Source organism: Pongo abelii, chromosome 5, assembly GCF_028885655.2.
Source record: "Pongo abelii isolate AG06213 chromosome 5, NHGRI_mPonAbe1-v2.0_pri, whole genome shotgun sequence".
Taxonomy (NCBI): Eukaryota; Metazoa; Chordata; class Mammalia; order Primates; family Hominidae; genus Pongo; species Pongo abelii.
The window spans coordinates 84,684,423-84,712,296 of record NC_071990.2 but is presented as its reverse complement, the minus strand read 5'-3'; the positions used below and the strand labels follow the sequence as shown (position 1 = coordinate 84,712,296).

The 27,874-nt window shown below is 36.8% G+C and overlaps 1 protein-coding gene across 8 annotated transcripts in view; it reads right to left on the bottom strand.

Moving 5' to 3' along the window:
* LOC100450705 (cytochrome b5 reductase 4) overlaps nucleotides 1–27,874 on the bottom strand; it is a 128,913-nt gene that overhangs the window by 9,142 nt on the left and 91,897 nt on the right. For 4 of the 8 annotated variants that reach the window (XM_054557815.2, XM_054557818.2, XM_054557822.2 and 1 more), the window contains one exon: nucleotides 19,674–19,838. In XM_054557815.2, coding sequence (XP_054413790.2) covers nucleotides 19,674–19,838 — 165 coding nt within the window. Of the gene's footprint in view, nucleotides 1–14,717; nucleotides 15,322–19,671; nucleotides 19,839–19,912; nucleotides 21,362–27,874 lie in introns of those variants that run through there. The other 4 variants (XM_002817103.3, XM_054557819.2, XR_008526271.2 and 1 more) reach the window with 3 other exon arrangements.

Genomic DNA, 27,874 nt, shown 5'->3' with positions numbered 1-27,874 from the left:
AATCTTAAGGTCACGTTATGTTAAATTAAGTAATCCTATGTTTTCCCTGGGAATTAGGGTTACTGAGAGAATAGTAGGAGAATAAGATGTGGTTTTGGTGAAGTTTGCAAAAAACAATGAGGATGTGATTTTTGCTTAAGAAAAGGTACTTTTTTTTTTTTTTCCAATTTAAAGGACCTTTCTACTGGTGTTGAGACAAAAACCACTATTTGCACCCAACCATTTGTGGTAAACTGGTAAGTTTGTATTAATATCTCATGGGTAGAGTTCTGAAGTAAAAGCTATAGGATCTTTATTTGTACGAGTATGTATATGTGCTTAGATGTGTTTATCTGTACATATGTGTATGCATGCTTAGGTGAGTTAAGGTGTACATACATGTGTTTTGTTATGTGTTGTGGCCACAAGGTACCAAATTGGATTAGAAATAAAGGACTACTCAGGAATTAAGTAAATGAGCCAAAATGCTTTGCAAGTTCACATGACATAAGTAAATTGCTAATAAACAAGCTGGCTTTAAAGTTATTGGTAAAATAAAATTAGAAATGTCTTCAGAATTGTCAGCCTACATTATTGTTTAGATTTATTAGCTAGGAAGTTTTCTATTTATCTCTGCTAAATATTATGAGGTGTCAAGATTTAGCATGAGTTATAAAGCTGTAAATGTAGCCCAAAAGAGAATTTTATCTTGTATAATTTTTTGATAACTAAGAAATTTAATATTATTGTGAGAGAGAAGAGAGAAAGAAATCAACTAGGCAGATAGTTAGGGCAAGAGTCCTCAGTAGAATTCCCTTCCAACAAAAAGCAGCTTCTCTTCTAACAAAAAGCAGCCCAACAAGTCATTTCTCTTTTAGCAAAGAGCAGCCTGAAAGATCAGGCTGCAAACACAGATAAGGAAGGCAAGTTCTAACACAGAATGGGACCTCGTATGTAATCAACAAGTTTTGCTGATATATATTGAGCCCCAGTAGAGCACACTCCTCTCCCTTCTTGGAAATGCTCAGACAAGGAGGCTTGCACAGGGGAAGTGCCTGCAGCAGTACTAATAAGAAGAGCAACCCTGGACCAGGCACATCCACCACAGAGGGTTCTGACCCTCTCCTCTTTTTTTTTTCCCACACATACGCAGTAGGAAGAGATAAGTGAGATGGAGTAACTCAGACTAAGGAGCCCACATGTGCACTAGAAAGGTTGGGGTGAAGACTGTCAGAAATTTGTGCCATATGCAAATGAAACACCTAGTCCTGATATTTTTTGTGTGTGCAGTATATAAATGGAACACACCTCCCCACCAGTTTGTCTATAAAAACCTTTGCATTTCACTGTAAAAGGGCAACCCATTTTTCTAGGACCCCTCTTGGTGCCAGAGAGCTTTCTTCCTTTTGCTTATTAAAATTCTGCTCTAACTTCACCTTTGGAGTGTCCAGGTCCTTGATTTCCTCAGCCATGAGACCAAGAACTTTGGGTGACAACCCAGACAACAAGGCTGGTTTCAACTGGTTTAACTAAAACAACTAAATCTTGAATTATTGGCAACTCCCCCACCACCTATTTATTTAACCTTAAGGTTCTTACTTAGGTAAACACCTGAAATCCACAGGCTATAAAAATGGATACTAGGGAAATAACTTTCCATGATTATCATAGTTTTCATAACGAATCTAGGTAAATTATTAAGAAATTAATTGATTAGGTAAGTATAATGGAATAAATGCTTATAAAAAACTTGTCATATAATTTAGAATCTAAAGTTAAATTAATAATATTAATTAAATGGGTCATTTCCAATATTTTTAAAAAATTATAGGAAAACATTTTTCTAAAAAATAATGTGTCCTTATTAAAAAAAAAATTTCTGTCTACTTCAAAGGTTATTTAAAGGTTATTTATAAAACAAGGTAAAGGAACCATTAAGAGAGATGACAAGAAAGTTGTAAATATAAAGAGGTATTAAAAGGAATATAATTTTATATGAGAAACAATTTTGTATTATAAATTTTTGCCCTAAAATAAAATGCCTGGTTATTTAAGAAAAAAGAATGTTTAGGATAAAACAGGAAGTCCAAACATGTCATAAATGGTTTGTGTAAATTGTAATAGGCTTTGTAAAAAGAGAATTTATGAAAAAAACCTATGTGATCAAGTTGGCTATAATTAAAAGGAAATTGATTTACTCTTAATAAAAGATATTAAAAGGTACTGATTTATTTTTAATAAAATTACAAGAGATTTTAATTTTTTAAACCCAAAAGTTCTTTTATTGCATCTCACTGTGTTTAGCTTTGTTTACCCTTTGAGAAGGCCTGAGATAATAACTTTCTTCTTCAACTCTTTCATCAGCTCCTGTAACTTTTTTTCCTTAGGTTCTAACTGATGTTGTGGCCTGCTGCTAAAAACGTTTTATCTTAAAGTTCTAAAGGAAATGTTTTCTTCTAACATAACATTCTGGGCTCTTGACTTTATGAAATCAAAAACTTTCACTTATGACCCAGGATACACTCTTCCTATGTCTAACTAATTCAAGTACCATCTTCATTCATTTTGACTTGCAGATTATCCAAACAGACTCCCCATAATGAAAAGCAATCACACTGCAGAAGTTCTTTTTTTTTTCCTTTTGGTAACCAGCCTAACAGATTTTATGTTTTATTGAAATAATTCCTATGTCATTGTTAGTAAATTTTTTATTTGCCTAGAAAATTGAGATTAAAAAATAAGTTTATTACATCCATATAACTTTCTGTATTGCTTTTAAAGTCCTCATGCTGTTAAGTTATAGGGCTTTGACTCCTAGATCTAAAAAGGACACCAAGTCCTGCTAAATCTTAAACAGTGACAGCAGTTAAATTATCATCTTCAGATTTGGGAGAAGATGACAATCAAATAAAGTACATTCGTAAGACACAGTCCCATAAATGAAAACTATTCAACTCCTCTAGGCCCAGGGACTATCACAGAAGTGGTGGGTGTGTGAGATTGTAAGGGCCGATTTTGAGAAAGAACATTAGTTCAGAGTTTCTCTATGAATTAAACATTAATATCAAAGGCACACTGATGAAAGATCAGCATCTGGGCACCTGTGTCAGATTAACAGGGTTTTCTTGGAGCATTAACTGACTTTTTAATAAAAAACAGGTTATAAAAATGTTTATAGAAATTATATAGTACGGTCAAGATGATTAAAGTTTAATAGTTTTTTTATAAGATTTGAGAGACAGATTTAATTGGCCTCATGCTGTCTTTCTTAGGGTTATAATTTGGGAAAGTAAGTCTCCTCTCTCTAAAAGTTTTTGCTTTCTTTTCCCCAAATCTTTGAATTATTACTTTGGCTAAATGAATGACTTATTTTACAATGACCTGTGATCCTATTTTGTGATATCAAGTGTTTTAAACTTTTGTTTTTTGAAAAACTTTCCAAAATCAAATTCTAAATTCAATCTTTTTGACCTCATTACTTTTTTGATATTAGGCCCCCTGAAATCCAAAAGAGACATATTTGGCTTATTTGGTATCATAAGATCATACAGGAATTATTGCCGAATATGAAATGGTGTTTAATCTTCTTTAGATTATATTTACATAAACATGCTTTTAGTAGGTGTTCCAAAATTATATGAGATTTCTGTGATTCTGATAGTCTTAGTATATATTATCAGTAGTAATAATGATTGCTATGTAAAATTGACACAGAAATAACAAAATTTCCTTGTCAGTTGTATCTTTAACTATGGCTAAGACTTTTGTCATTCACAATTGTTGTCTTACTTTGATCCTTTTATAGGGTGGTTTATAATCAGCTATAGAACTCTGAGGAGTATTATTAAATATAGGTTTTGGATAAATTTAGAAATTATGCCATTGGGCCAGGAATGGTAGGTCACACCTGTAATCCCAGCACTTTGGGAGGCCGAGGCGGGTGGATCACCTGAGGTTAGGAGTTTGAGACCAGCCTGGCCAACATGGTGAAACCCCATCTCTACTAAAAATACAAAAATTAGCCAGCCATGGTGGTGGGCGCCTGTAATCCCAGCTACTCATGAGGCTGAGGCAGGAGAATCACTTGAACCCAGGAAGCAGAGGTTGCAGTGAGCTGAGATCAAGCCATTGCACTCCCATCTGGGCAACAAAAGTGAAATTCCGTCTTAAAAAAAAAAAAGATAAAGAAATTGTGCCATTGGAATAGAATGAAAAACTTCCAGAACTTTTATGGAGAGCCGAATGTATTCATGAAGTTTACTGATCCAATATCAAGCAGAACAGGACTGAATAGAATATTGAAATACTATTTTATGACTTGTTTAAAACATTTGCTGATTCTTTTGTCAGAGTCAAGAAAACTTTCTCTTCTTTTAAGCTATTTATAGCTTTTAAAAATTGAGCAAAGTATACTCTAATGAGCAAGATTTAAAACATAATTTCTTTCTACCTAATTTCTCCAAAATTTGGAAACTATTTGTCAGTATTCTTAACTTATGGCAATATAGTTATTTGCATAAGTTCAATAAGAATTTATTTCATAACAAGACACAACTGGAGACATGGTTATTTTATGAAGCTTTTGACTGGAATGACATAGTTTCAGATGGCCTTGAGAAAATGAGGCTGACTTATGGAATTGCTAAGAGCCCCTTGGAAAGGCTGGCCTCATACCTTGTCCTTTACAGGGTTCTAACTTCTGGTAAGTAAGGAATGTCACTTTCTGACAGGTCCAGGAACCCCAGGTTTTCTTGGGACCTCAAAAAGAGAGGAATTAACCCAATTCATTCAGTTATCTGTGGGCACAGATAAATCCTTGGCTGAGCTTGAGACTTTTAAAAAGATTTCTTATGGAGAAGTGTCCAGCAAAGCCATTTTTTTTAGAGAGCCTATATGGCAAATGATGAGTCTTGCTGCACTTTATGCAAATAATCAAGCCAAGTATAATAAGACTAAAACTTATTTTACAAATAATTGGTACTACTCTCATTTTGTCTTTAATAAAATTGGGGAATTGGAGAGAGAAAAATTACATTTAAAAATAAACTATAGTACACCTGTTATTATTAATACATTCTAGCCTTGTCCAGTGTTTTTCCATTTTTATTATTTTCTGCAATTTGGACCGAATCCTAAATTTTTTGTAGCTATAAATCTCCAAAATAATGTTTTCAATTTCTTTTCCTTTTCCCCCCATTTTCCCAGATTTGAAATCACTAAAAAAAATTAAGCTGCACTTTTCTTAAAGCCCTGTGAACTGAAGTTAGACAACTTAAACTTCAATGGAAAATAACAGCAACATATTTATATACATAAACCATTTTCATACCTGCCTACTGATATATGGACTTCAGGGTAATATGGCCTATATCAGTTTTCTAGGATTGTCCTCCCTGTTTTGTTTCTCATTTCCTCCTTTTTTCTCTGTTCTCTTTCTCCCTTACTCCCCCTAATTCTACTTCATGGGATGTGGGACTTCACAACCTACTAAAAATGAGCTTGCCTAACAACATGGGACCTATCCATCTACGAATAAACTGTCATAGTCATAAGAGATCAGACAAAAGCCAAGACCAGAGACTCAGTTCTTTTAAAATGCCTTTGCTGAAAGATTTTAAAATGAAAGGGGGGATAAATGTGAAAGGAAAAGAAAAACTTGGACCCCAATTCACTATGCCAAAAGGAAAAAAGTAAGCTGAAAGCTGTGTCATGCAAGATGCTACCTCTCCTTTTGTTCCTAAGCAAATAGCTACATATAAAAGGATAAATATCTCCAAATAGCTACTCTATGTTCACCTTATCTTATGTAAAGTGCTGATTTACTGAGCATGCGATGAATACATAATTAACTATTCCCCTACCTGTTCCTTCTCTCTTGCAATATGGGGATTACTATCCCCTTCCCTTTTTCCCCTGCAGCCCACTTTCCCCCTTTAAATATTGAAGCTTTTAAATTCATCTTTGGAGAAAGGCACAGACCACAGACTGTTTCTGTGACTTTGTGTGTTTTTCTTCTGGGCATGTCCTTAACCTTGGCAAAATAAACTTACAAATTGATTGAGACTGTCTCAGATACTTTTTGGTTTATAAAGCAATGAACAAAATGTACTACAACATGTAAGTGGTTTGTTTCTTCTAACCTAGCCAAGCTTATGCAATGTCTGTATGTTCTTTGCCTTCATGGCTAGAATTATGGCTTTCATGATTTAATGTGCATATTATTGGACCAAACTTGAAGGTGTCTCTTCATGGCCCTGTTTGTCATTAATTACTTGCCTTTTAGGTCTATCTGCTCCAAAAGTTCTCCCCACTCTGCCACTGGAGTTCTTCCTTGTTTCAGTTATTCACACATCAGCTTCACAGTTGCTGCATGTACTATTACTTATTTTACATTTTTATTTTGGTCAAACTTAAATTGACATATTTCTCTAAGCTCATTCTTGAACTAAGCACTAACAACTGCAAAAATGCACATAAGATTTATCGCGAATTCGAAGAAAATGTTCACAAAACATATCTGACCAAGGTCTTGTATCCAGAATACATAAAGCTTACAACTCAATATGAAAACAACCCAATTAAAAATGGGCAAAAGATTAAATAGATGCCCTACAGAAGACAATACACCAATAGCCAATGAGCATGTGTTAACATGTTCAACTTGGTTAGACATCAGACAAGTGCAAAGTAAAACCAATGAAAATAGCTTTGCTCTTCCTCTAGGATCCTTGGAATGATATTCCTCCTTTCCTTATATTTTTGTATTATGCTAGAATAAATCCTATTTTGGATTTTTAAAATTTGCTCAGTTTTGAATGAGGAGTAACCTTGCCCTGATCTTCTCAACAGATAGGTATATAAACTGTCTTTGGCCCTATTCTTTGCCTGTTTGGGTGCTGTTCTAATTCCTTTTCAGATGTATACCTAGATGGTTCATGTGCACAACTCCTAACTCAATTCCCAGTGTTTACTTGTTTTTTTCCTAGCATGGATTATCTAAGATATGATTTTCTCAAGCCTGGTTTTCTCACATTCTGAAAAAAACTGAAAGCATGAATGTTGTAAACCCTTAGCATAAACTGCTAATAACCCTCTTGTTCCTGTTCCCCCTCAGAGAACTTTGCTTATGGAAACTACACCTTCCAGGACTCATGTTGCTTCTGATAGTCTTCCACCTGGTTCATATACAATTATTTTGGGGAGTTAACAATCTTTAGGTGTAGAGTGAAGTACTAGTGGATAAGACAGAAACTGTGATTGCCTTAAAAATCAGTCTCACAAAGAAGAGTGAAATTGCCATTTGCTCCTTTGGAAAGATCTTGTGGCCTGGCGCGGTGGCTCATGCCCATAATCTGAACACTTTGGGAGGCTGAGGCGGGTGGATCACCTGAGGTCAAGAGTTCGAGACCAGCCTGGCCAACATGGTGAAATCCTGTCCCTACTAAAATACAAAATTAGCTGGGCATCATAGCACATGCCTGTAATCCCAGCTACTCAGGAGACTGAGGTAGAAGAATCACTTGAACCCAGGAGACAGAGGTTGCAGTGAGCTGAGATTGTGCCATTGCACTCCAGCCTGGGCAAAAAGAGTGAAACTCTGTCTAAGAAAAAAAAAATAGGAAAGATCTTTTGTGGTCTGACTAAACCATGAGGGAGGTAGTATTGTGAACCTTTGATTCCATCTCACAGCCCAGTTCTCTAGGAGTTTAACTTAGTGAAAATTCTTCTCAAAGTTTAATAATAGTTTGATCAGCAGAGCTAATTTTAATCCACTTCACCCCAGAAATATTTAAATGGAAAATACAGAGAGACTGGAGACCACATGACATTTTTTATTATGCATTTGCATTATTTCACATCTTCAGAATAACAATACTAATACAACCACTGCCAAAACTACGGAAATAGTTTAGCATATATCTATACTCTTTCTTTTTTAACCCTCATTTTGTTTTAGTTCTACAAGTTTAATGTTCTCCAATCCTTTTATTGATGACTCTCTAGTCTTTCTGGTTGTTTAAAGCTTGTTCTTTTATAGATTACTTAGGAAAGGCTTTGGAAAACAATATTTCCCAAGTTTTTGCATTCTATACTGGTTTATGCCTTTATATTCACCATTAAGTTTTGTTGGGTGTAAAATCCTTGGCTCACATTTTTTTCCGTCAGGATATCAAATGTGGTACAACACTTTCTTAAGGCATAAGACAATGCTGTTGAAAAGTCTGGTGATGATCTAATTTTCTTTCCCTTTTAAGTAATTAGTTTTTGTTTAGATAACTAAAGGCATTTACTTTTTATGGTTCAGTAATTTTACTAAAATTTGTATTAATGTTGGTCTTTTTGGATGTATACTCTCTGGTGCTCTTTCAACATTAATTTCAATTTTTTTTTGTTAATTTCAGGATGATTTTTCATTAAGTAGAGTTTTTAGTATTCTTTTCCTTTGATTTTTGTCTTCAAGGACTACTATTATTCATATGTTGGATATTCTTTGCCTATCTTCACTATTTACTACTTCCTCTAGAGTCCTTTTTATTTGTTTTATTTTTTGAGATGGAGTTTCACTCTTGTTGCCCAGGCTGGAGTGCAAAGGTGCAATCTCTGCTCACCGCAACCTCCGCCTCCCAGGTTCAGGCAATTATCCTGCCTCAGCCTCCCAAGTAGCAGGGATTACAGGCATATGCTACCACACCTGGCTAATTTTGTATTTTTAGTAGAGACACGGTTTCTCCATGTTGGTCAGGCTGGTCTCAAACTCCCAACCTCAGGTGATCCACCCGCCTCGGCCTCCCAAAGTGCTGGGATTACAGGCATGAGCCACCACACACGGGCCTCCTTTATTTTTTATTTTTTTAAAGATTTACATTCTTTTTACTCTTTTCTTCTTATATAATATGTATTTCCTCTTGTGTTCTTTCTAGTTTAGTCTTAGTATCCAAAAACATTTTTATATCTTTACTGAGATATGGTTCAAATTAGATAAAATTCATCTACTTAAAATGTACAATTCAACATTTTTAGGTATATTCATAAGTATGTGCAACCATAACCACAGTCAACTTTAGAATATTTTAGCATTTCAAAAACACCCTCCCAACCCTTTAGTTATTATCCCCTATCCCTGTATCTCCTGAGCAGCCACTTAATTACTTTATGTCTCATAGATTTGCCTGTTCTAGACATTTCATGGGAATAGAATCACTGCTGATAAAGACATACCCAAGAGATTAAACCAATAAACCAAGAAAAAGAGGTTTAATTGGACTTACAGTTCCACACGGCTGGGGAGGCCTCAGAATCATGGCGGTAGGTTAAAGATACTTCTTACAGGGTGGCAGCAAGAGAAATGAGTAAGATGCAAAAGCGGAACCCCCTGATAAAACCATCAGATCTCATGAGGCTTATTCTCTACCATGAGAACAGTATGGGGGAAATCACCCCCATGATTCAAATTATCTTCCACCAGGTCCCACGTACAACACATGGGAATTATGGGAGTACAATTCAAGATGAAATTTGGGTGGGGACACAGAGCCAAACCATATCATCCCACCCCTGGCCCCTCCAAATCTTATGTCCTCACATTTCAAAACCAATCATGCATTCCCAACAGTACCCCAAAGTCTTAACTCATTTCAGCATTAACCCAAAAGTCCACAGTTCAAAAGTCTCATCTGAGACAAGGCAAGTCCCTTCCACTTATGAGCCTGTAAAATCAAAAGCAAGCTAGTTACTGCCTAGATACAATGAGGGTACAGGTATTGGGTAAATACAGCCATTCCAAAGGGGAGAAATTGGCCAAAACAAAAGGGGTTTTGTTTTGGCCCATGCAAGTCCAAAATCCAGCGGGGCAGTCAAATTTTAAAGCTCCAAAATGATCACCTTTGACTCCAGGTCTCACATCCAGGTCACACTGATGCAAGAGGTGGGTTCCCATGGTCTTGGGCAACTCTGGCCCTGTGGCTTTCAGGGTACAGCCTCCATCCTGGCTGCTTTCATGGGCTGGTGTTGAGTGTCTGCAGCTTTTCCAGGCACCTGGTACAAGCTGTAAGTCGATCTACCATTCTGGGGTCTGGAGGACAGTGGTCCTCTTCTCACAGCTCCACCAGGCGGTGTCCCAGTAGGGACTCTGTGAGGGGGGCTCCAACCCCACATTTCCCTTCTGCACTGCCCTAGCAGAGGTTCTCCATGATAGCCCTGCCCCTGCAGCAAACTTCTGCCTGGGCATCCAGGCATTTCCATACATCTTCTGAAATCTAGGCAGAGGTTCCCAAACCCCATTTCTTGACTTCTGCACACTCGCATGCTCAACATCACATGGAAGTTGCCAAGGCTTAAGGCTTTCACCCTCTGAAGCCATGGCCTGAGCTTTATTTTGGCCTCTTTCAGCCATGGCTGGAGTCGCTAGGAAACAGGGCACCAAGTCCTTAGACTGCACACAGCACAAGGACCCTAGGCCTTGCCCACAAAACCATTTTTACCATTTTTTCCTCCTAGACCTCCAGGTCTGTGATAGAAGAGGCTGCCACAAATGTCTCTGACATGTCCTGGAGACATTTTCCCCATTGTTTTGGAAATTAACATTCAGCTCCTTGTTACTTATGCAAATATCTACAGCCAGCTTGAATTTCTCCTCAGAAAACAGGATTTTCTTTTCTATTGTATTGTCAAGCTGCTAATTTTCTGAACTTTAATGCTCTGCTTCCCTTTTAAAACTGAATGCCTTTAACAACACTTGAGTCACCTCTTGAATGCTTTGCTGCTTAGAAATTTCTTCCACCAGATACCCTTAATCATCTCTCTCAAGTTCAGAGTTCCACAAATCTCCTGGGCAGGGACAAAATGCCGCCAGTCTCTTTGTTAAATCATAACAAGAGTCACCTTTGCTCCAATTCTCAACAGGTTCCTCATCTCCACCTGAGGCCACCTCAGCCTAGATTTCATTGTCCATATCATTATTTTTGTCAAAGCCATTCAACAAGTCTCAAGGAAGTTCCAAACTTTCCCATTTTCCTGTCTTCTTCTGAGCCCTCCAAACTGTTCCAATCTCTGCCTGTTACCAAGTTCCAAAGTTGCTTCCACATTTCCTGGTATCTTTGCAGCAACACCCTGCTCTACTGGTACCAATTTACTATATTAGTCCATTTTCATGCTGCTGATAAAAGACTTACCTGAGACTGGGAAAAAAAAGAGGTTTAATTGGACTTACAGTTCCACATGGCCGGGGAGGCCTCAGAATCATGGCAGGAGGTGAAAGGCACTTCTTACATGGCAGCCGCAAGAGAAAATGCGTAAGATGCAAAAGCGGAAACCCCTGATAAAACCACCAGGTCTTGTGAGAGTTATTCACTACCATGAGAACAGTATGAGGGAAACTGCCCCCATGATTCAAATTATCTCCCACTGGGTCCCTCCCACAACACACGGGAATTATGAGAGTATAATTCAAGATGAGATTTGGGTGGTGACACAGAGCCAAACCATATCAGGATGTTTGGGTTGTTTCCACATTTTAACTCTATGTATAATGCTGCACCCAAGATAAGGCTTCCGTTCCATGAATGCGGGCTATGCATCAAAAGAGAACTTTAACAAAGAAAGTAAACTCATTTTTGAATTTTAAGATTACTCTGGCATTCTGTTTTGAGGTCTGCTAAACTTGCAATGCTGGGTGAAGATGACTTCACAATAAAACCAATGTTGAAAGACACCAAGAGAGTAACTAGTTGAGATTCCATTTTTCCTTTATAATTTATTTGCTACAATTTTAAATACTGTAGATCATACAGAATCTGTTTTTTTCTGCCCAAAAATGGGGGTCTGTTATCAACAGACTCAGCCCCAACCTGGTTCAGGACAAGCTTGTGTGGTTCAGAAGATAGATCAGAGCAGGTTGTACCCCTGCCTTTGCCAGCATAATGAAATTGACTCTTTTGGGGTGTCAAAGCTCCTCTCATGTTCTGTTACATTAAAGTAAAAACTGAGGGCCCATAGCAAGGGCCCCTATCTAGACAAAACCTAATCATCTTATCTTGGACAAATTTCTCTGTTCTTTCTATAGCCTGTGGTAGACAAAATGTGCCCATCAAAGATGTCAACACCCAAATGCTGCAACCTTTGAATATATTATACAGGAAAACAGACTTTACAGCTATAACTAAAATTATAGATTTTTAAAATAGGAAGATTACCCTGGATATCTGGATGGGTCCAATCTAACCACATGAGATCTTAAAAGCAGTGAACTCTTGCTAGGGCAAGAAAGATATGGCAGAAGGGGAATTCAGAGAGATTGAAAGCATAAGATTCATCTACCAATGCTGAAGAGGCCCACAAGGGAATTCAGAGAGACTGAAAGCATGAGATTCATCTACTAATGCTGAAGAGGGCCACACAGAAAGTATGAGAAGGAATGTGGGCAGATTCTAGAAATAAAGACTAGCCTACAGCTAACAGCTGGCAAGGAAATGGGGAACTCAGTCCTACAACAGCAAGGAACTGAAATCTACCTAATGAGGCTGAAAGAACTCTTATCTAGGGACTTCCCCTTACAGCCTCTAGCTAAGAGTTCAGCTCAGCTGACAATCTGATTTCAGCCTTGTGAGGCTTTAAGCAGAGGACCCAGTTGAGCCATATTGTGCCTAGATTTCTGTGCCATGGAACTGTGAGATAATAAATGGGTGTTGTTTTAAGCTACTAAGTTTGTAGTAATTTGATCTAGCAGCAATAGAAAATTAATACATAAACTTTTTTTTAAAAAAAAGCAGAATTTGCAAGCAAAGAATTTGAGTGTAATTCTTTTTCTTCATTGCAAATATGTGATGTAGGAGTCTTTGAGTTATTTGCTTGAGAATAACAGTGATAAACTATACTCCTATCTGTGCTCCTCAGTATTTGGTTGCATTCATTGGAAGACTGAGGCTCTACTTAGGGGATTTTTTCCTCCAAGTCCTTCTAGAATACCCTGGAATGGAGAATGAATTTTAGGAGATCAGGACTGCAGCATGAAGATGAATTATCAAGCTACTGTACTAATCCAGCTGAGGGATGATAGGACAGGGTTAGCTGGTATGGAAGAGCAGACTGGAGAAGGGGACATTGATGTTGATTCCTAATAGTTCTAGAATGGCTTACTAGGTGGATGGTGGGGTGGTAGGCAGGAAGTAAATGGATATTGAAAACTGAAGCTCAGCTGATTCTCAAATTAGTCACTCCCATTTGGGAATTAACATGTAAGTTGATAAAATCATGTCAGTGGAGATTACCCAGGAGATACTTATGGATTTGTTTTAAAATATAAAACATAAAAGGAGGAATGAGGAAGCATTACATATAGCGACTAATAGAGAGGAGATTCTGTTGCTTGGGACTGGAGAGAGAAAAAAGAAGAGGCTTGGAAAAGATGAGAAAGATGTTGGCTAAGTTAGATTTGATACATCGCAAATGAACTAAAAAAAAGTGGTATATGGTCTCTTTTTATATTAGTCCATTTTCACACTGCTCTAAAGAACTACCTGAGACTGGGTAATCTATGAAGAAAAGAGGTTTAATTGACTCACAGTTCTGCACGGCTGGGGAGGCCTCAGGAAACGTACAATTATGGAAGAAAGCAAAGAAGAAGCAAGGACCTTCTTCATAAGACAGCAGGAGGTGGGGAGGAAGTGCCACACTTTTAAACCATCAGATCTCATGAGAACTCACTTACCATCACGAGAACAGCATGGGGGCAATCACTCCCATGATCCAATTACCTCCCACCAGGACCCTCCCTCAACATGTGGGAATTACAATTTGAGAGGAGATTTGGGTGAGGACACAGGGCCAAATCACCTCACCCTTAGATGGAAAAAAATAAGTAGGGGGAAGGCATGAAGCTAGAAAAAGTTAGCTACCGGGGAACAGTACCAGTCCAGACAGCTAGATTCCTGTCTTTGTGAATAATGATGATGGTGGAATTGGCTACAGAAGACAGAGGAACAGGAAAAAGTGATAGTGTTCAACCAGCCATTTGCACACAGGAAGCTTCATAAGCTGGGTGTCTGTAATTTGGGGAATATTAATATTGTGTTCCTCTTGAGTATATTATTCATTCAGCAAAGATTTAGCTGTTTACAAAATCATTTACAGAGAAATTGGAGACTCTTTCAATCCCCTATTTCTGTGAAAACATTGCAGCTGTACTAAGACTGAAAAATCCTAGTTAGCTTATACAGTAGCTACCTATGCATTCAACAGTTTCCTCACGAAAAGCTCACAATGACTATCCTTGATACCCTTTGCTGATCTGAATCTGTGAAAGTATTTGACAGTTGCACAAAGCAGCAGGAAGAGAAAATAAGTTGCCCACATGCAAGAACCTAAGAGGGCTTCCTGCTCAACCACCAGTTGTGGAGAAAGCAGCCAACCAGGGGAAGAACCATTCAAGGCAGAATGTTCCTCATTTTTCCAGCTGATTTAGATGGACTAAAGAATTAAAATTCAACCCATTCCAAAGCACCAAATAATAACTTTATGCTGTGGAACTAGACACTATACTTTCATTCTGTTTCCTAATGTCTTTGTTTTTGGCTAAGAATAAAAATAGCCGTCAAGGTTCCCTCTCTCAAGCTCTGTTAACACACCTAGTCCAAAGGTGCATGTGTGTCATGTCTCTAATATATTTTATTGCTGCCTTTTAAAATTCCCCTTGAGACGCTGGCCCAATATTGTTGCATTCAACCACATTTCTACCACAAGGATTAAAAAGAACTTAAGTATAATTTTATTCTATTCTGCATCAATGCCATACACACACAAAAAAATGTTTGGATCACTTAATAAGTTATAACATTCTATGTTTTAACATTAATAACAAGGACATAAATGATCATTTCCTGAGTTAACAGTGCAAGGTAAAATTTAATCTGTATTGCTAATAAGACATTTTACAGCACAGAAACATGATCGAAGTGATCATTTACTTTATCATGTCATAAAACACAAGTGCTTATTGTAGAACAGTGATATAATTTAAATGGCAAGGAAATTTGTGATTCATAACAAAGAATCCTGTATGTATTTGTTGCCATGATTAACTTTCCAGGTCAAATATCAGTAGTAAAATAAGTTATGGTACAAAAGAAAGCCAAGAAGTTACCTATACTGAAGGAACATTTGATTTCATTTAAGAAACTGAAGGCTGGATTCTAGTTAACCTTTTATTATGTACAAAAATGTTCTCTTAAAAAACCCTAAGCAATCACAAATTTAGATAAACTAGTTGAATAAAGGACAATGACAGCTCTTCATTATGCTGTAAAACTATGGATCTCATTTTTGGAAAAGTTGAGATCATGCAGCAACCTGAAAAACAAATAAAAAGCACATGTTTCTTAGGGAAAATGCTTTAAAATGAAGAAATAAGAGCAGTTTACCACCATAATCATGATACTTTTTCATTTTCCCCATTCACTATGCAGTTTTTTTTTAATTAAAAAACACTATCACTTCTTAAAAAATTAGTGATTAGTAACTCCTAAATATCATGAAATATCTAAGCAGTGCTCACATTTTCAACTAGCTCATAAATGTCATAATTTTAAAAAACAGTTTCAATCAATATCCAATTAAAATTTACTCATTATGACTGGCTGTTAAGTCTTTTAGGCATCCTTTGATGTATAAGATCCCCCGGATCCCCACTCCATCCTGCAATTTGTTGACAAAAATCAGATTTTTGTTGAGTCTCCTAAAACCTTCATTTTTCTACATCCCTGTGGTATTCCTTAATAATATGTCTTTACATCCTCATATTTTCCGTAACTTAATAAATGGATCTAGAGGCTTGATCAGAAACAGGTTCAAATCTTTTTGACAAGACTATTTCATAGGTAATGTTACTCTATCTGGAGGCATGTAATAAATGGTTGCCTCTCTTTTTGGATGCTAGCTACCATTATGATCTGTGTATAGATCCATTAGTTCATTAAGCACTGCAATTGGTGATATTCTACTTCTGTCATTCTTTATTCATTAATCAGCTGAGGAATCCTATAAAGAAAAATGTCTGCTCATTTATTACGTGATTATTCAGTAGCATGGCTCATATAACAAACGGAGAATAAATGTTTGATTTTTTTCCCCTTTATTCACCAGTTTTCAAAGAAAGGAGTTGATTCCCCTACGATTCTATCTTCATTCTCCCCCTACTGAACAGGAAAAGCAGAAATACTGCGTATTATTCAACTAGGAAAATAGTATAATAACTACTTTTTTTTTACCACTTACTCTATTTTAAATGCAGCCACTTTGCTGTGCACTTCACATGCTTAGGTATTATTATTTATTCATTTTTATAGATAAGTGCACTAAAGCTTAGAAAGGTTAAGAACTGCCCTAGGACACCCAGCAAATGATTGTAAGATGCTTGTAAGTGGTAGCCCTGGGATTTAAATCCCAGCTGGCAGCTCCCAGAGGGCATACACATACTCACACAAAGGGCCGGTAGGGCACAGGAGGTGAAGCCAACACAGTGCAGCAGTAAAGCCTCTCAGTATCTGGGCCCACGCTACCATTCCATCCTGTTCTCCCAGAAAAGCAGCTTCACTCTAGGCAAACCAGTCTAGTCTTTTGTATAAATCTGCACCCCTAACGCATCTTCCAGTTCTCTCTGCCTATACTATCCCCTTCTCCATCTCTCTTGACTGGTAGGTTTTAGTCCACATGCAGTGCACATGACTTTTTTGACCATGCAGCTCCTGTCTCTCCAACACACACATCGCTAGGTAAAAGTAACCCATCTCTCCCGGAATTCCCGTAACATCTTGATTTTATCTCTAGTAAGATATTTATGGTGTTCTGAGTCATACTTTAGTTATCAGCAGGTGCATTTGTTTCTACCACTAGATAGTGTGGTCCTTGAAAGCAGAGACTGTTTTACTAATCTCTGTAATAAAGTGCATATTTAATGGATAAAGAACCATTATTGGCCAAGTAATGATAAGCTGCTTATCTATATTTTTTAAAAAATAGGTTTCTGAGTCTTTCTCTGTTATCATACCATACAAATTGACAAATGTTCACCAAATATGGAGAATATGTCTGGGATGGCTATATTTTTAATATAACCTATGTAGCAGACATGAGATTAACTTTGGAGCACTCTAGGAGTGGACATCACAAGAAAGACTCATTTTTCAGAACAGCAAAAACTATAATAAGAAACCCATATAATTGCCAATCAAGAAAAATACACATCCATTAAGATGATGAGGATAAGGAAACCAAAGAAATGAGTCCTAACTGAAAGTCACAAGGGCAGCTACTATGAATTTTAAGTACTGATTTGAATCAAGTTACATCTCAGAATGCAACTCTATGCAGCATGTTCAGAAGTGAGTAATAGCAGGAATCCACATGTAATGAATGATTAATAAATACTCCTGAGAAACTCTGGGTAAGCCAGTTAGTAAAGCATTGAAAGATTGGCTCTGAGGTAAAACTGAGGAAAGAAAGCCATATAGGTTCTGGTCAATTTTTTTTTTTTTTGAGACGGAGTCTCGCTCTTGTTGACCAGGCTGGAGTGCAACAGCGTGATCTTGGCTCACTGCCAACCTCCACCTCCTAGATTCAAGCGATCCTCCTGCCTCAGCCTCCCAAGTAGCTGGGATTACAGGCGCCCACCACCATGCCTGGCTAATTTTTGTATTTTTAGTAGAGATGGGGTTTCACCATGTTGGCCAGACTGGTCTCGAACTCCTGACCTCAGGTGATCCACCTGCCTTGGCCTCCCCAAGTTTATGGTCAATTTTAAAAATGCAAAAATGATTCTAATTATTTAAAAGTATTATTATATTGCAATCTATAAAGTACTCATTGAGATACTTCTAAAATAGCAGAAGCAATACAGCAGAAGACAGTACAGCTCTTAGCCTTTTTTCCTAAAAAAAAAATTTTTATATTCAAACTATGTTAGTCTTCATTGTAATTTTAATAGTTTTGCTTGAGCTTTAAAGGAGCAAAAGTTTACACAGAAACTTGAAAAATCTTTTTAAGTTGAGAGAGTTTAACTAAAAGAACATTTTTCTTAAAGCATTAAAACAGAAATATATTTAATTAAAAATAAAATACATTTTAATATGACATGAAGAAAAAAGTTTTTAAAGTCTTTATTGATTGGGGGGTCAATCTTTTCTATAATTAAAATTTTAAATAAAAAAGCAAAATATAAGATTATCTATGAGGACTAAACTCTGATTTTTTTTTTTTTATCTTGCCCAAATTCCTATCTAAGGGGTCTGAGAAGTCATGCCCTACAAACCATAAATTCTCATCAGATGGGTTTTATTTAACCCCACATATCGTGACTTACTTTCCAACCTGACTCTGGCATAACATTACGAGACAAGGAAGAAAATAAAAATATTTTACCCCAAAACATGTTTCTTTGCCATATCTTGAAATGGCCCTGCAAATCTGTCCCTTACGGGGGAAAATTTGCATCTGTAAAGAATCCTATTAACATAGCTAGATCTTTTTCTTCCAGGCCAGCCCAATCCTGAAGAGGTTAACTAAGAGTCTAGTACCTTTTAAAGGTCTGAACAGGAAACACTGTCATCTATTATCTCTAAGGGCAGCCACTGTAAGACTTCAAAAGAACCTTGGTCTCCACAATCTTTTATCTTAACCTGAACATTCCCTTTCTATGGATCTCAGGTCTTTAGACAAACTCAACCAATCGTCAACCAGAAAATGTTTAAATGTTTAAACTTACCTAGAGCCTGGAAACCGGTGCTCCCCCCCAACTCAGCTTTGAGTTGTCCTGCCTTTCTGGACCAAACCAATGTATTTCTTAAATGTATTTGATTGATGTCTCATGCCTCCCTAAAATGTATGAAACCAAGCTATGCCCTGACCACCTTGGGCACATGTTCTCAGGACCTCCTGAGGGCTGTGTCACAGGCCATGGTTACTCATATTTGGCTCAGAATAAATCTCTTCAAAGATTTTACAGAGTTTGACTCTTTTCATCAACATCTAGAAATGTTAGGGTTAGTCACCTACTAAATAAGAATAGGGCACTTAAAACAGCCATATTTTGAAATTATCTAGAAATCCAGTAGGGGCTATATTTAACCAAATATTTTAAAGTGCCATTTTAAAGCTAAATCACATCAAGATGAATTTCAAACAGGATCGCCACTACCACTGATTTTTCATGATCCATGCTTCAACTATTAGTCTTGCCTTATTTGTGTTCCAGTCTTCCCTTTCTGTCTTGCTGCTTGGCTTTTGATCACATATATTATTTACTAACTTTCACTCAGTTACAGAGAATGAAGATCAAAAGCTACAAGGAGATGAACATTCCTTATTAATTACTATATATTATGAAGCTTTGATGGAAGAAGAGGTTGGGCCTAATGTCCCAAATAAGATTGTGGCACCAATCTTGTGAGTGTAACCATACTGGCAGCCATCACCAACAGAGAACACTGACTGCTGGCTGTAACTTACTTTTGTGTTTTATCTAACAATATGCATAATCCTGGCCTCCAACTCAAACTATATGAAGATTTAAAGACTTTATTATTTTCTGAAACTGTAATATTATTAAAGTGCAGTTTCATATAAATAGGAAGAACTGAGAGATGCTTGTTATGAAAGATCTTTATTTCAGTGTTGGGCAGTCTGTTTCCTACTACACTGTTACTCACCTTACTCCTTGTTCTGTAAATGGCACTGGTCCACAAATGCAGACGAGAACTTTGGATTTGTCCAAATTTCTTTTCAAAAATTCAGAAAGAAGAGCTGGTGAAATATGTCCCTGTTTGCCATTCCATTCAGAAGTAGGTGCTGAGAGAACAAATTCAACATCCAGTCTAGAGAAAAGAAAAACAGTTTTTTAAAGTTTATTATTTTAAACATATTATTAACATGTTTCAAGTTCAAGAATATATTTCTCCCCTAAAAGAACAATTTAATATATAAAGATACACTTGCTCGAAAAACACTGAAAAAAATTGTAAGATTTAACAAAAACATACAGGTAAATCTATATTTACTAAGCATTAGCTTTTCCTATAGATAAGGAATGTAATTTGGCATTTTTTTTTTTTAATTGAACTAATTATCCAAGCATGGTAGCTCACACCTGGAATCCTAGCATCTTGGGAGGCCAAGGTGGGAGGATTGTTTGAGAACAGGAGTTTGAGACCAGCCTGGGCAACACAGTGAGACCTAGTTTCTACAGGAAAAAAAAAACAAAAAAAAAACCTGTTTAAACTTAGCCAGGTGTGGTGGCATGTGCCTGTGGTCCTAGCTATTTGGGAAGCTGAGGCAGGAGGATCGTTTGATCCAGTGAGCTATGATTGCACCAGCCTAGGCGACAGAACAAGAACCTGTCTCTTAAAAAAGAAATTAATTAAAATATATAAATGAAATAGAGATCCCAAGAGATCTCAGAGAATGCTACATTTCTATTAATAATCTACTAGTATTGAAAAAAAAAGAACAAATATTGCATGTTCTCACTTATGAGTGGAGCTAAACCCTGTGTACATAAGAACATAAAGATGAGAACAACAGACACTAGAGACTCCAAAAGGAGGCAGGTGTAGGGAAAGGGGCAAGGGCTGAAAACCCTCCTAGTGTGTACTACGTTCCTTGTCTAGGTGACAAGATCAATAGAAATCCGAATTTCAGCATCACGCAATACACCCTTGAAACAAATCTGCACATGTACCCCCTGAACCCAAAATAAACAATAATAATATGCTGGTATAAATCACAGTAAATAGCAATTACCAGTGACACATGCATTTTAATCTCTGGCTCAAACCTCTCCAGTGATTTGCAGATCCTTACAACCAGTTTGATTAAGAAGCCTATTTGACTTCTTACTGTCACTGTCTCAAAGGCCCTCAACCTCAACCTCATGATCTCTGTAACTGGCACCACAGTCTGCTTGGTTGTACAAGCCAGAAACCTGTGATTTATCCTGGGAACCTCTCTCTCTCTCACCCTCCATATCCAATTCATCACCAAGTCCTGGCTCTAACTGTGTTTACCTTTCAGCCTTCACTGCCATAACACTGCCTGTTCTCTTTCTTCTTTCTGTAATGGCTTTACCACTCCCATTCTTCAGTTTTCAGCTCAAGCATCATTTCCACAGGGAAGTATTGTGCCTCCACAAGGTTGAGGTCCTTTGTTTCATGTGTTGTAGCAATGTTTTCTTTTTCCTTTTCTTCATAGCCATTTACTTCAGGTTTTAAATATGTGGTCACTAAGCTGATTACCTATTGTCTACCTTCTCTAATAGACCCTAAACTCCAAGAGAACAGGGGCTATGTCTGCTTTGGCTATCGCTGTATCCCTAGAGGCCAACACAGGAGGCATCCACATACTATGGAATGAAACAGATGAAAGCAAAAGGGTACAGGATTAAAACAAAGTCTCACAATGTAACAACAGACTATTTCTTCCCATGGGCTTAGTAATCTATTATACAAATTGCTAGTGAAAAGCCACAGTAAATTCAAAATTCTGTGTTGTACCTGCTCCGTCTGCTCTGTTTTAGCAAACAAAATTAATTCTTACCATTTCAATAGCATCAAATCGAAAGCAGTTCTAGATGTTCCAGTGAGTAAATGAGTAGCAGGAATTCATGATACATTAATTTCAACCACATGAAAAAGCTGAAGTTAACAGCTTCTCTTGTGAGGGGACAAAGGAACTAAATACGAAAACAGAAACAAGGTAAGGCTGGTACAGCTGCCCTCACATCGCTGTGCCTCAGCTGGATTAAGTTTCCCAAGAACTGAGGAGCCTGGCACAAGCAGCACTGACCAAATAAGAGACCAAAGAAGAGCACCAGCAGGGGCTAGAGAACCAGCCTCAGCTCTCCACACAGACTCCAACAGGGGCTAGAGAACCAGCCTCAGCTCTCCAGACTCCAGCCTCTAGGTCTTTCCATTTGTGGAATGAGGTTGGGAAATGAGTAATCTCTTACATTTCTAATATTCTTTGATTTTATATTAAAAGCCCCTACAAAATTATGTTTTATTTCTTATCTTCAAGCTTCCCATTTAGGATTAGCAGCAATGCTAATCCACTCTATAGCCTCCCCAAAGGCTAATCCACAAAATAGCCTCCCCAAAGATATTCGCTAACTTATTTTTACCTTCCGAGCACTTAAAACTAAGATAGTTTTAAATAACTTCAGGATGTGATATTTGCTTACTGCTTCATGAGGACAGGGTCCTCTGTCTTGTTCAGTACTGTATCCAGGCCTCGCTCAATTAAGCACACAAAAAAATGCCTTTTGAATAAAGAAATGTATTTACAAAGAGGCCATGTTGGCTAAAAATAAAAATTGTACTTAAAAGAACAAAGCCATGTGCTTTTTTCTGGGATCCATAAAATTACACATAAAAATATATATGAATTCATAAGTGCATTTTTCTGGAAAAAAGATCCATAATCTTTCTTTCATCAGATCAAAGGGCCAAAAGCAGCCATAAAACCACTGTCTTAAATTTCCAATTATACATAGATATTTGAATAAAATGTGGAAATTGTCCTGTTAAATTAAAAGATAAAAGATGGTCTCCTGTGGCTCTATTTCAAATGAGCCTATCACTGCAATAAAATTGCTAAACTAATACTGAAGTTTCTGTAGTCTGCCATAAGTACCTAGACATAATTTTTCTTTACTGGGATGCTTTATAAAAAAGACTAATCAGTGATATATTTTCTGCAGGTATCTACTAAATGGTGATAAGTAACAGATCCTTACATAAATGGTATAAACTTCTCATGCATTTTGTATTTATTCACATAATGGTCCCTTGACTATAATTTTACACACTCAATGGAAAAGGTGAACAGAAAGCATGGTTGCAATTTAAGGATACTGTAAAGAGGCTGTTATCCTGCTTATCTCCTTTTCATAGGCTGAAAAAAGAGCTTAAACTGGAACAGGAGCATTCCCAAGTTAAGACTCAATAATTCTTTAATGAAAGATTTTTTATATCAAAATATAGGTAATTCCTGTGGAATACTCTCTCCTGGGTTTTCTGAATGAAGGTTAACTTACTGTCTAAAAAATTACAGCTTTGAGATGCTGGAGACATATGGGGGCACACAGTAAACATCCTGAAATTCCTTTTAATTTCAAAAGTGCCAGAAGGGGTTGGGACCCTTGAAAACGTCACCTGAAAATAAATTCAGATAACCCATAAAATACAAAGTAATATGAAAGAGGGAGAGAACAGACCTGCTTCTGATGAGTGCCTATGTGATCTCAAACGTCAATCTAAGTAAGCTTGTCAAAAATTTTATTTTAAAGTAGGCTGATAATGATCTGAGATGACAAGTCTTGAAATACAAATGTATTCATTTAGTCTAAATCATTAGCAGTCATCCAACGACTTATTCTCTCCTCCTCTAGCCAATCAGCTTCAGCAATTTACCTCCTTCACTTTCTCACACAAAGTCCCTTACCTTCCCATTTTTACTGTCACAACTCCAGATCAGGTTCTTATATCTCTTGTCTAAAATATTACATTAACAGCCTTAGCCCTTAATCTATTTGATATACCATTGCCATATTAGTTCCCCTAAAAACTCTGATACAACTTTGCAACTTTTTTGCTTAAAAGTTTCAGTGATTCCTCACTGCCCACATATTGGTATTTCAGAGTACTTGGGGCCCCAGCTTTTCCTGTTTTTTTTTTTTTTTCCTAGCTAAAGAAAATGCCTGCAACTGTAGTAAAAATTGCTATCTGCTCACAGGGAAAAAAAATCTCACAAAACTAGGAATCAAAATTAGATAAAACATATATAATTATATATGTTTCCATAATTACATGGAAACATTTCTTAAAATGAATCTAATGAAACACTAGTATGCCTCCAGATGTTAGTAGTTATTCCATGAAAGCAGGCTAACTCAAATAAGTCTGTGACATACTGGGTTAAAAAAAGTTAAATATATTTCCTTAGAATTTTAGAAAGCCTTAAATATGCTAAGTTCAGAGTAAATCTTCAAGAAGGCATATACTGTTTCCCAAATTTATTCAATCACAGAGTCCATTCCGGAGAACACATTAACATTTCAAAGAACACATTCCAAGCAACACAACATCTGAGGAACATCTCCTGGAAGAAACCAAAAGTGCTATAAGGCTCCAGATTAGTGGGCTGCATATCTGTGTGCATAAGAGGCTGGGGAAAAAGAAACAATTTCAGATATACTGTTCAATTTACTTCTGCTTCTGGCATCATCAGCTTTTGCTATCTTAAATGGAACTGCCACATTGCTAGTCCCAATACTGACATCAGAAGACAAAAACATATAGTCCACAGAGCCTGTCAGCACTACAGGGAGATGAGCTGCAGAGTGTCACTGTGCCTTCTTCCTATGTCTATCTGATATATAATATTTACTTCACATATTAATTACATTCAAGGTCTTTCAGCACCTGATTTTAGCCTATCTTGTTTCCTCAATTGTAAACAAAAAGGATCATAAATGATAACTATTAAGATTCCTTCTAAAACTGATATAAGGTTTAATGGGTTTATTTTTAGTTATTCTGCATCATTCTCCTTCATGCACAACATTTATTTCAACAAAACAACTCTACTCTGTCATTAAAACACTAGAATATCCTGGTCCTCATGTCTTATGGAATCCCACTACCCAAATTTATTTTCCCGCTCCAAGAAATGCTAATCATTTCCCAAAGCCCAGCTCAAAAGCCTCTTCTTCCATGAAGCTCTGATATTCCCACCCTCATAAAAATGGAATAAAATTCTTTTCACTAGATATCTATGGTATGTTTTTTGTTCCTCTCAAGGCACAGACTTCACAGTCACTTATGTACTTCAGAACTTCACCACCATTAGGGTAGTCTTACTGATTTCTTATCCTTTTGTAATGTCAAGCACATTTTACAGGGAGTGAGCACACAAATGTTTAAAGTGATGTAAATGGTCTTCTATCTTCTATTGGTGCATACAAGTGGGTAAATAGTCCCCTTTCCTTTGTGACCCATGTCCATGCTGCTTAGAATCCCTTTATTTCCCCCTCTCTTTTGCCCCAACTAACCTCCCAATCCACTCTAGTGTAAAAATAATGACACTAACAACATCACTGTTAATGACACTGTCAGTGTTAATGTCATCATCAATGACAATGTAGGCTGGGTATAGTATTCTCTGCTAAGTGCTTTCATTTTCAGAGGCTATTTATCAAAATGTAACAGATGCAGGAGAGGACGTGGAGAAATAGGAACACTTCTACACTGTTGGTAGAAGTGTTAATCTGCACATCCTAGAAAACAGTGTGGCGATTCCTCAAGGATCTAGAACCAGAAATACCCTTTGACCCAGCAATCCCATTACTGGGTATATACCCAGAGGATTATAAGTCATTCTACTATAAAGACACATGCACATGTATGTTTATTGCAGCACTATTCACAATAGCAAAGACTTGGAACCAACCCAAATGCCCATCAATGTTAGACTGGATAAAGAAAATGTGGCACATTACACCATGGAATACTATGCAGCCATAAAAAAGGGATGAGTTCATGTCCTTTGCAGGGACATGGATGAAGCTGGAAACCATCATTCTCAGCAAACTAACACAGAAACAGAAAACCAAACACCGCATGTTCTCACTCATAAGTGGGAGTTGAACAATAAGAACACATGGACACAGGGAGGGAACATTCCACACTGAGGCCTGTTGTGGGGTGGAGGGGCAGGGGAGGGATGAATTAGGAGAAATACCTAATGTAGATGACAGGTTGATGGGTGCTGCAAACCACCATGGTACATGTATACCTCTGTAACAAACCTGCATGTTCTGCACATGTATCCCAGAACTTAAAGTATAATAGGTATCAAGAGCCTTAAAACACTTTGACCTAATGATTCTTCTTTATCCTGAATAGTTAGAGAGGTACTGAACAATTTCTAGTCACTATGTCAAATAATAGAGAATTGGTTAACTAAATTATGGTATGCTCACATGACTGAACACAATGCAGTTATTAAAAATCATGGTATACTGCAGGATTTACTAACTGGCACAACTGGCACTTTGGGCTGGATAATTCTTTGTTGTAGGGGGGCTGTCCTGTGAATTGTAAGATATTTTGTAGCAATCCTGACCTCTACTGACTAGGTGTAACACCTCTTCCCCCAGTTGTGACAATAAATGTTTCTGGGGTGGCAGAGTTGCTTAAGGTTGAAAACCACCTGTTGAAAATATTCTTTATGTAAAAAACACACAATACAATAAGTAGAAATGTAGTTATAAAAATTATAGTTAGTATGACTACTTTATTTTAAATATACAAAACAAAAAGGTAGGTATGCATATGAATAGAAAGATACAGACCATAATGTTAATAATTGTTCTTTGGGTGGTAGGATTATGGGTGATTTTTTTCTTACACCTTTTCTATATAAACATGTATTAATTTTATAAAGAGAAGGGAAAATCAACAAATGCTGTTTATAAAAAAATGTACCACTACCTTTACTAAAATAAGATTAACGGTCTCCAAGAACGACTCATTTGAAACAAAAGGAAAATACTTGTTATATTTATATACCACAAAATGTTTTCTAGAAGTCAACCTCATTGTCAAACTGTACCACCTGTCCCACCCCTCAAAACTCATTCTACAAAAGCAGAGGTATCACAGAGCTAGGGCATTCTGCTGATGGGAGCAGGTGGGCCCACATGTACTGAATGAACTGAGCTTCATACACTGATCACGTATTTGGGAAAAGGATAAGTGGAATTTACTTTGGATTTCAGTTTACATAATTAGTTAAATCCACTACTGCACATATTTGCCTTATGTTTTCTCTCATTTTTCATAAGAAAAAAAAGGATAAGGTTTTGCTAGACTTGGAATACGGTGAATTGAATCCCAATTGCTAGAACAGTCAAGTTTAATAACACATTTGGATAAAATTTGGGTACACATTTTTTTTTCTGTTCAGATTTCCTACTTAATGACATGAAAATCAGATTGAAATAGAAAGAGTAGTATTCTAAAAATTATTTATGAAGTATCTATATTTTTGCAATTCTACTGAGGGCAGTAATTAGGGAAAACGAAGAGATTCATTCCCTGGGCTGCATGAGAAAATACGCAAACACAATATCGTATCACTGTTGGATCCATGTGTACAGGTACATAATAGATGTTACACATATTTCACGAATGAATGAATGAATGTCTGCTACAAACATACTAATTCTGGGCTAGGCACCTACATATGCTAACTCATTGATTCCCATGTCCAAATGATTCTGTGGTGTAGGTATTAATGTTTGTTTTATGGATGGAAAAACTGAAGCTCAGACAGATAAAGTAATTTGCCCAAGGCCAAGAGATTAATAACTTTCCATTATACAATTTTACTTTGAAGAATTCCATTTGCTAATGATATTATCTAGATAAACTCTGAGGACAAGCATAGCACACTTGCTGAAAATATTCGATCATATGTCAGCCTCAGAATCCATAATTCCTATCCCTCTCCTGTTCCACAAAGGATGGAGTAGAAGACTGGGACCTAATTATATAGACAGTAGGGTATTTCTCTTAACTACAAAATTTGTTTTTTAATATTGACAATTCAATAATAATTTAACCACAGAAATGTGTTCCAGTAACATATTTTGGCATCAGGAACTTTATTACTAAAACTATAAGTGATATAGAGAGGGTCAAGATGTGGGAAAGAGTGATGATTTACTATATTAGAAAATGAAGATCCTTAAATGCTAACTAAAATACAACTGTGACTAATTAAAATCATCTCAACTTAAATCTTAACTTTTACTTTCCTTTTTTGTATGGGACACAATAATTATGTTTTGGCT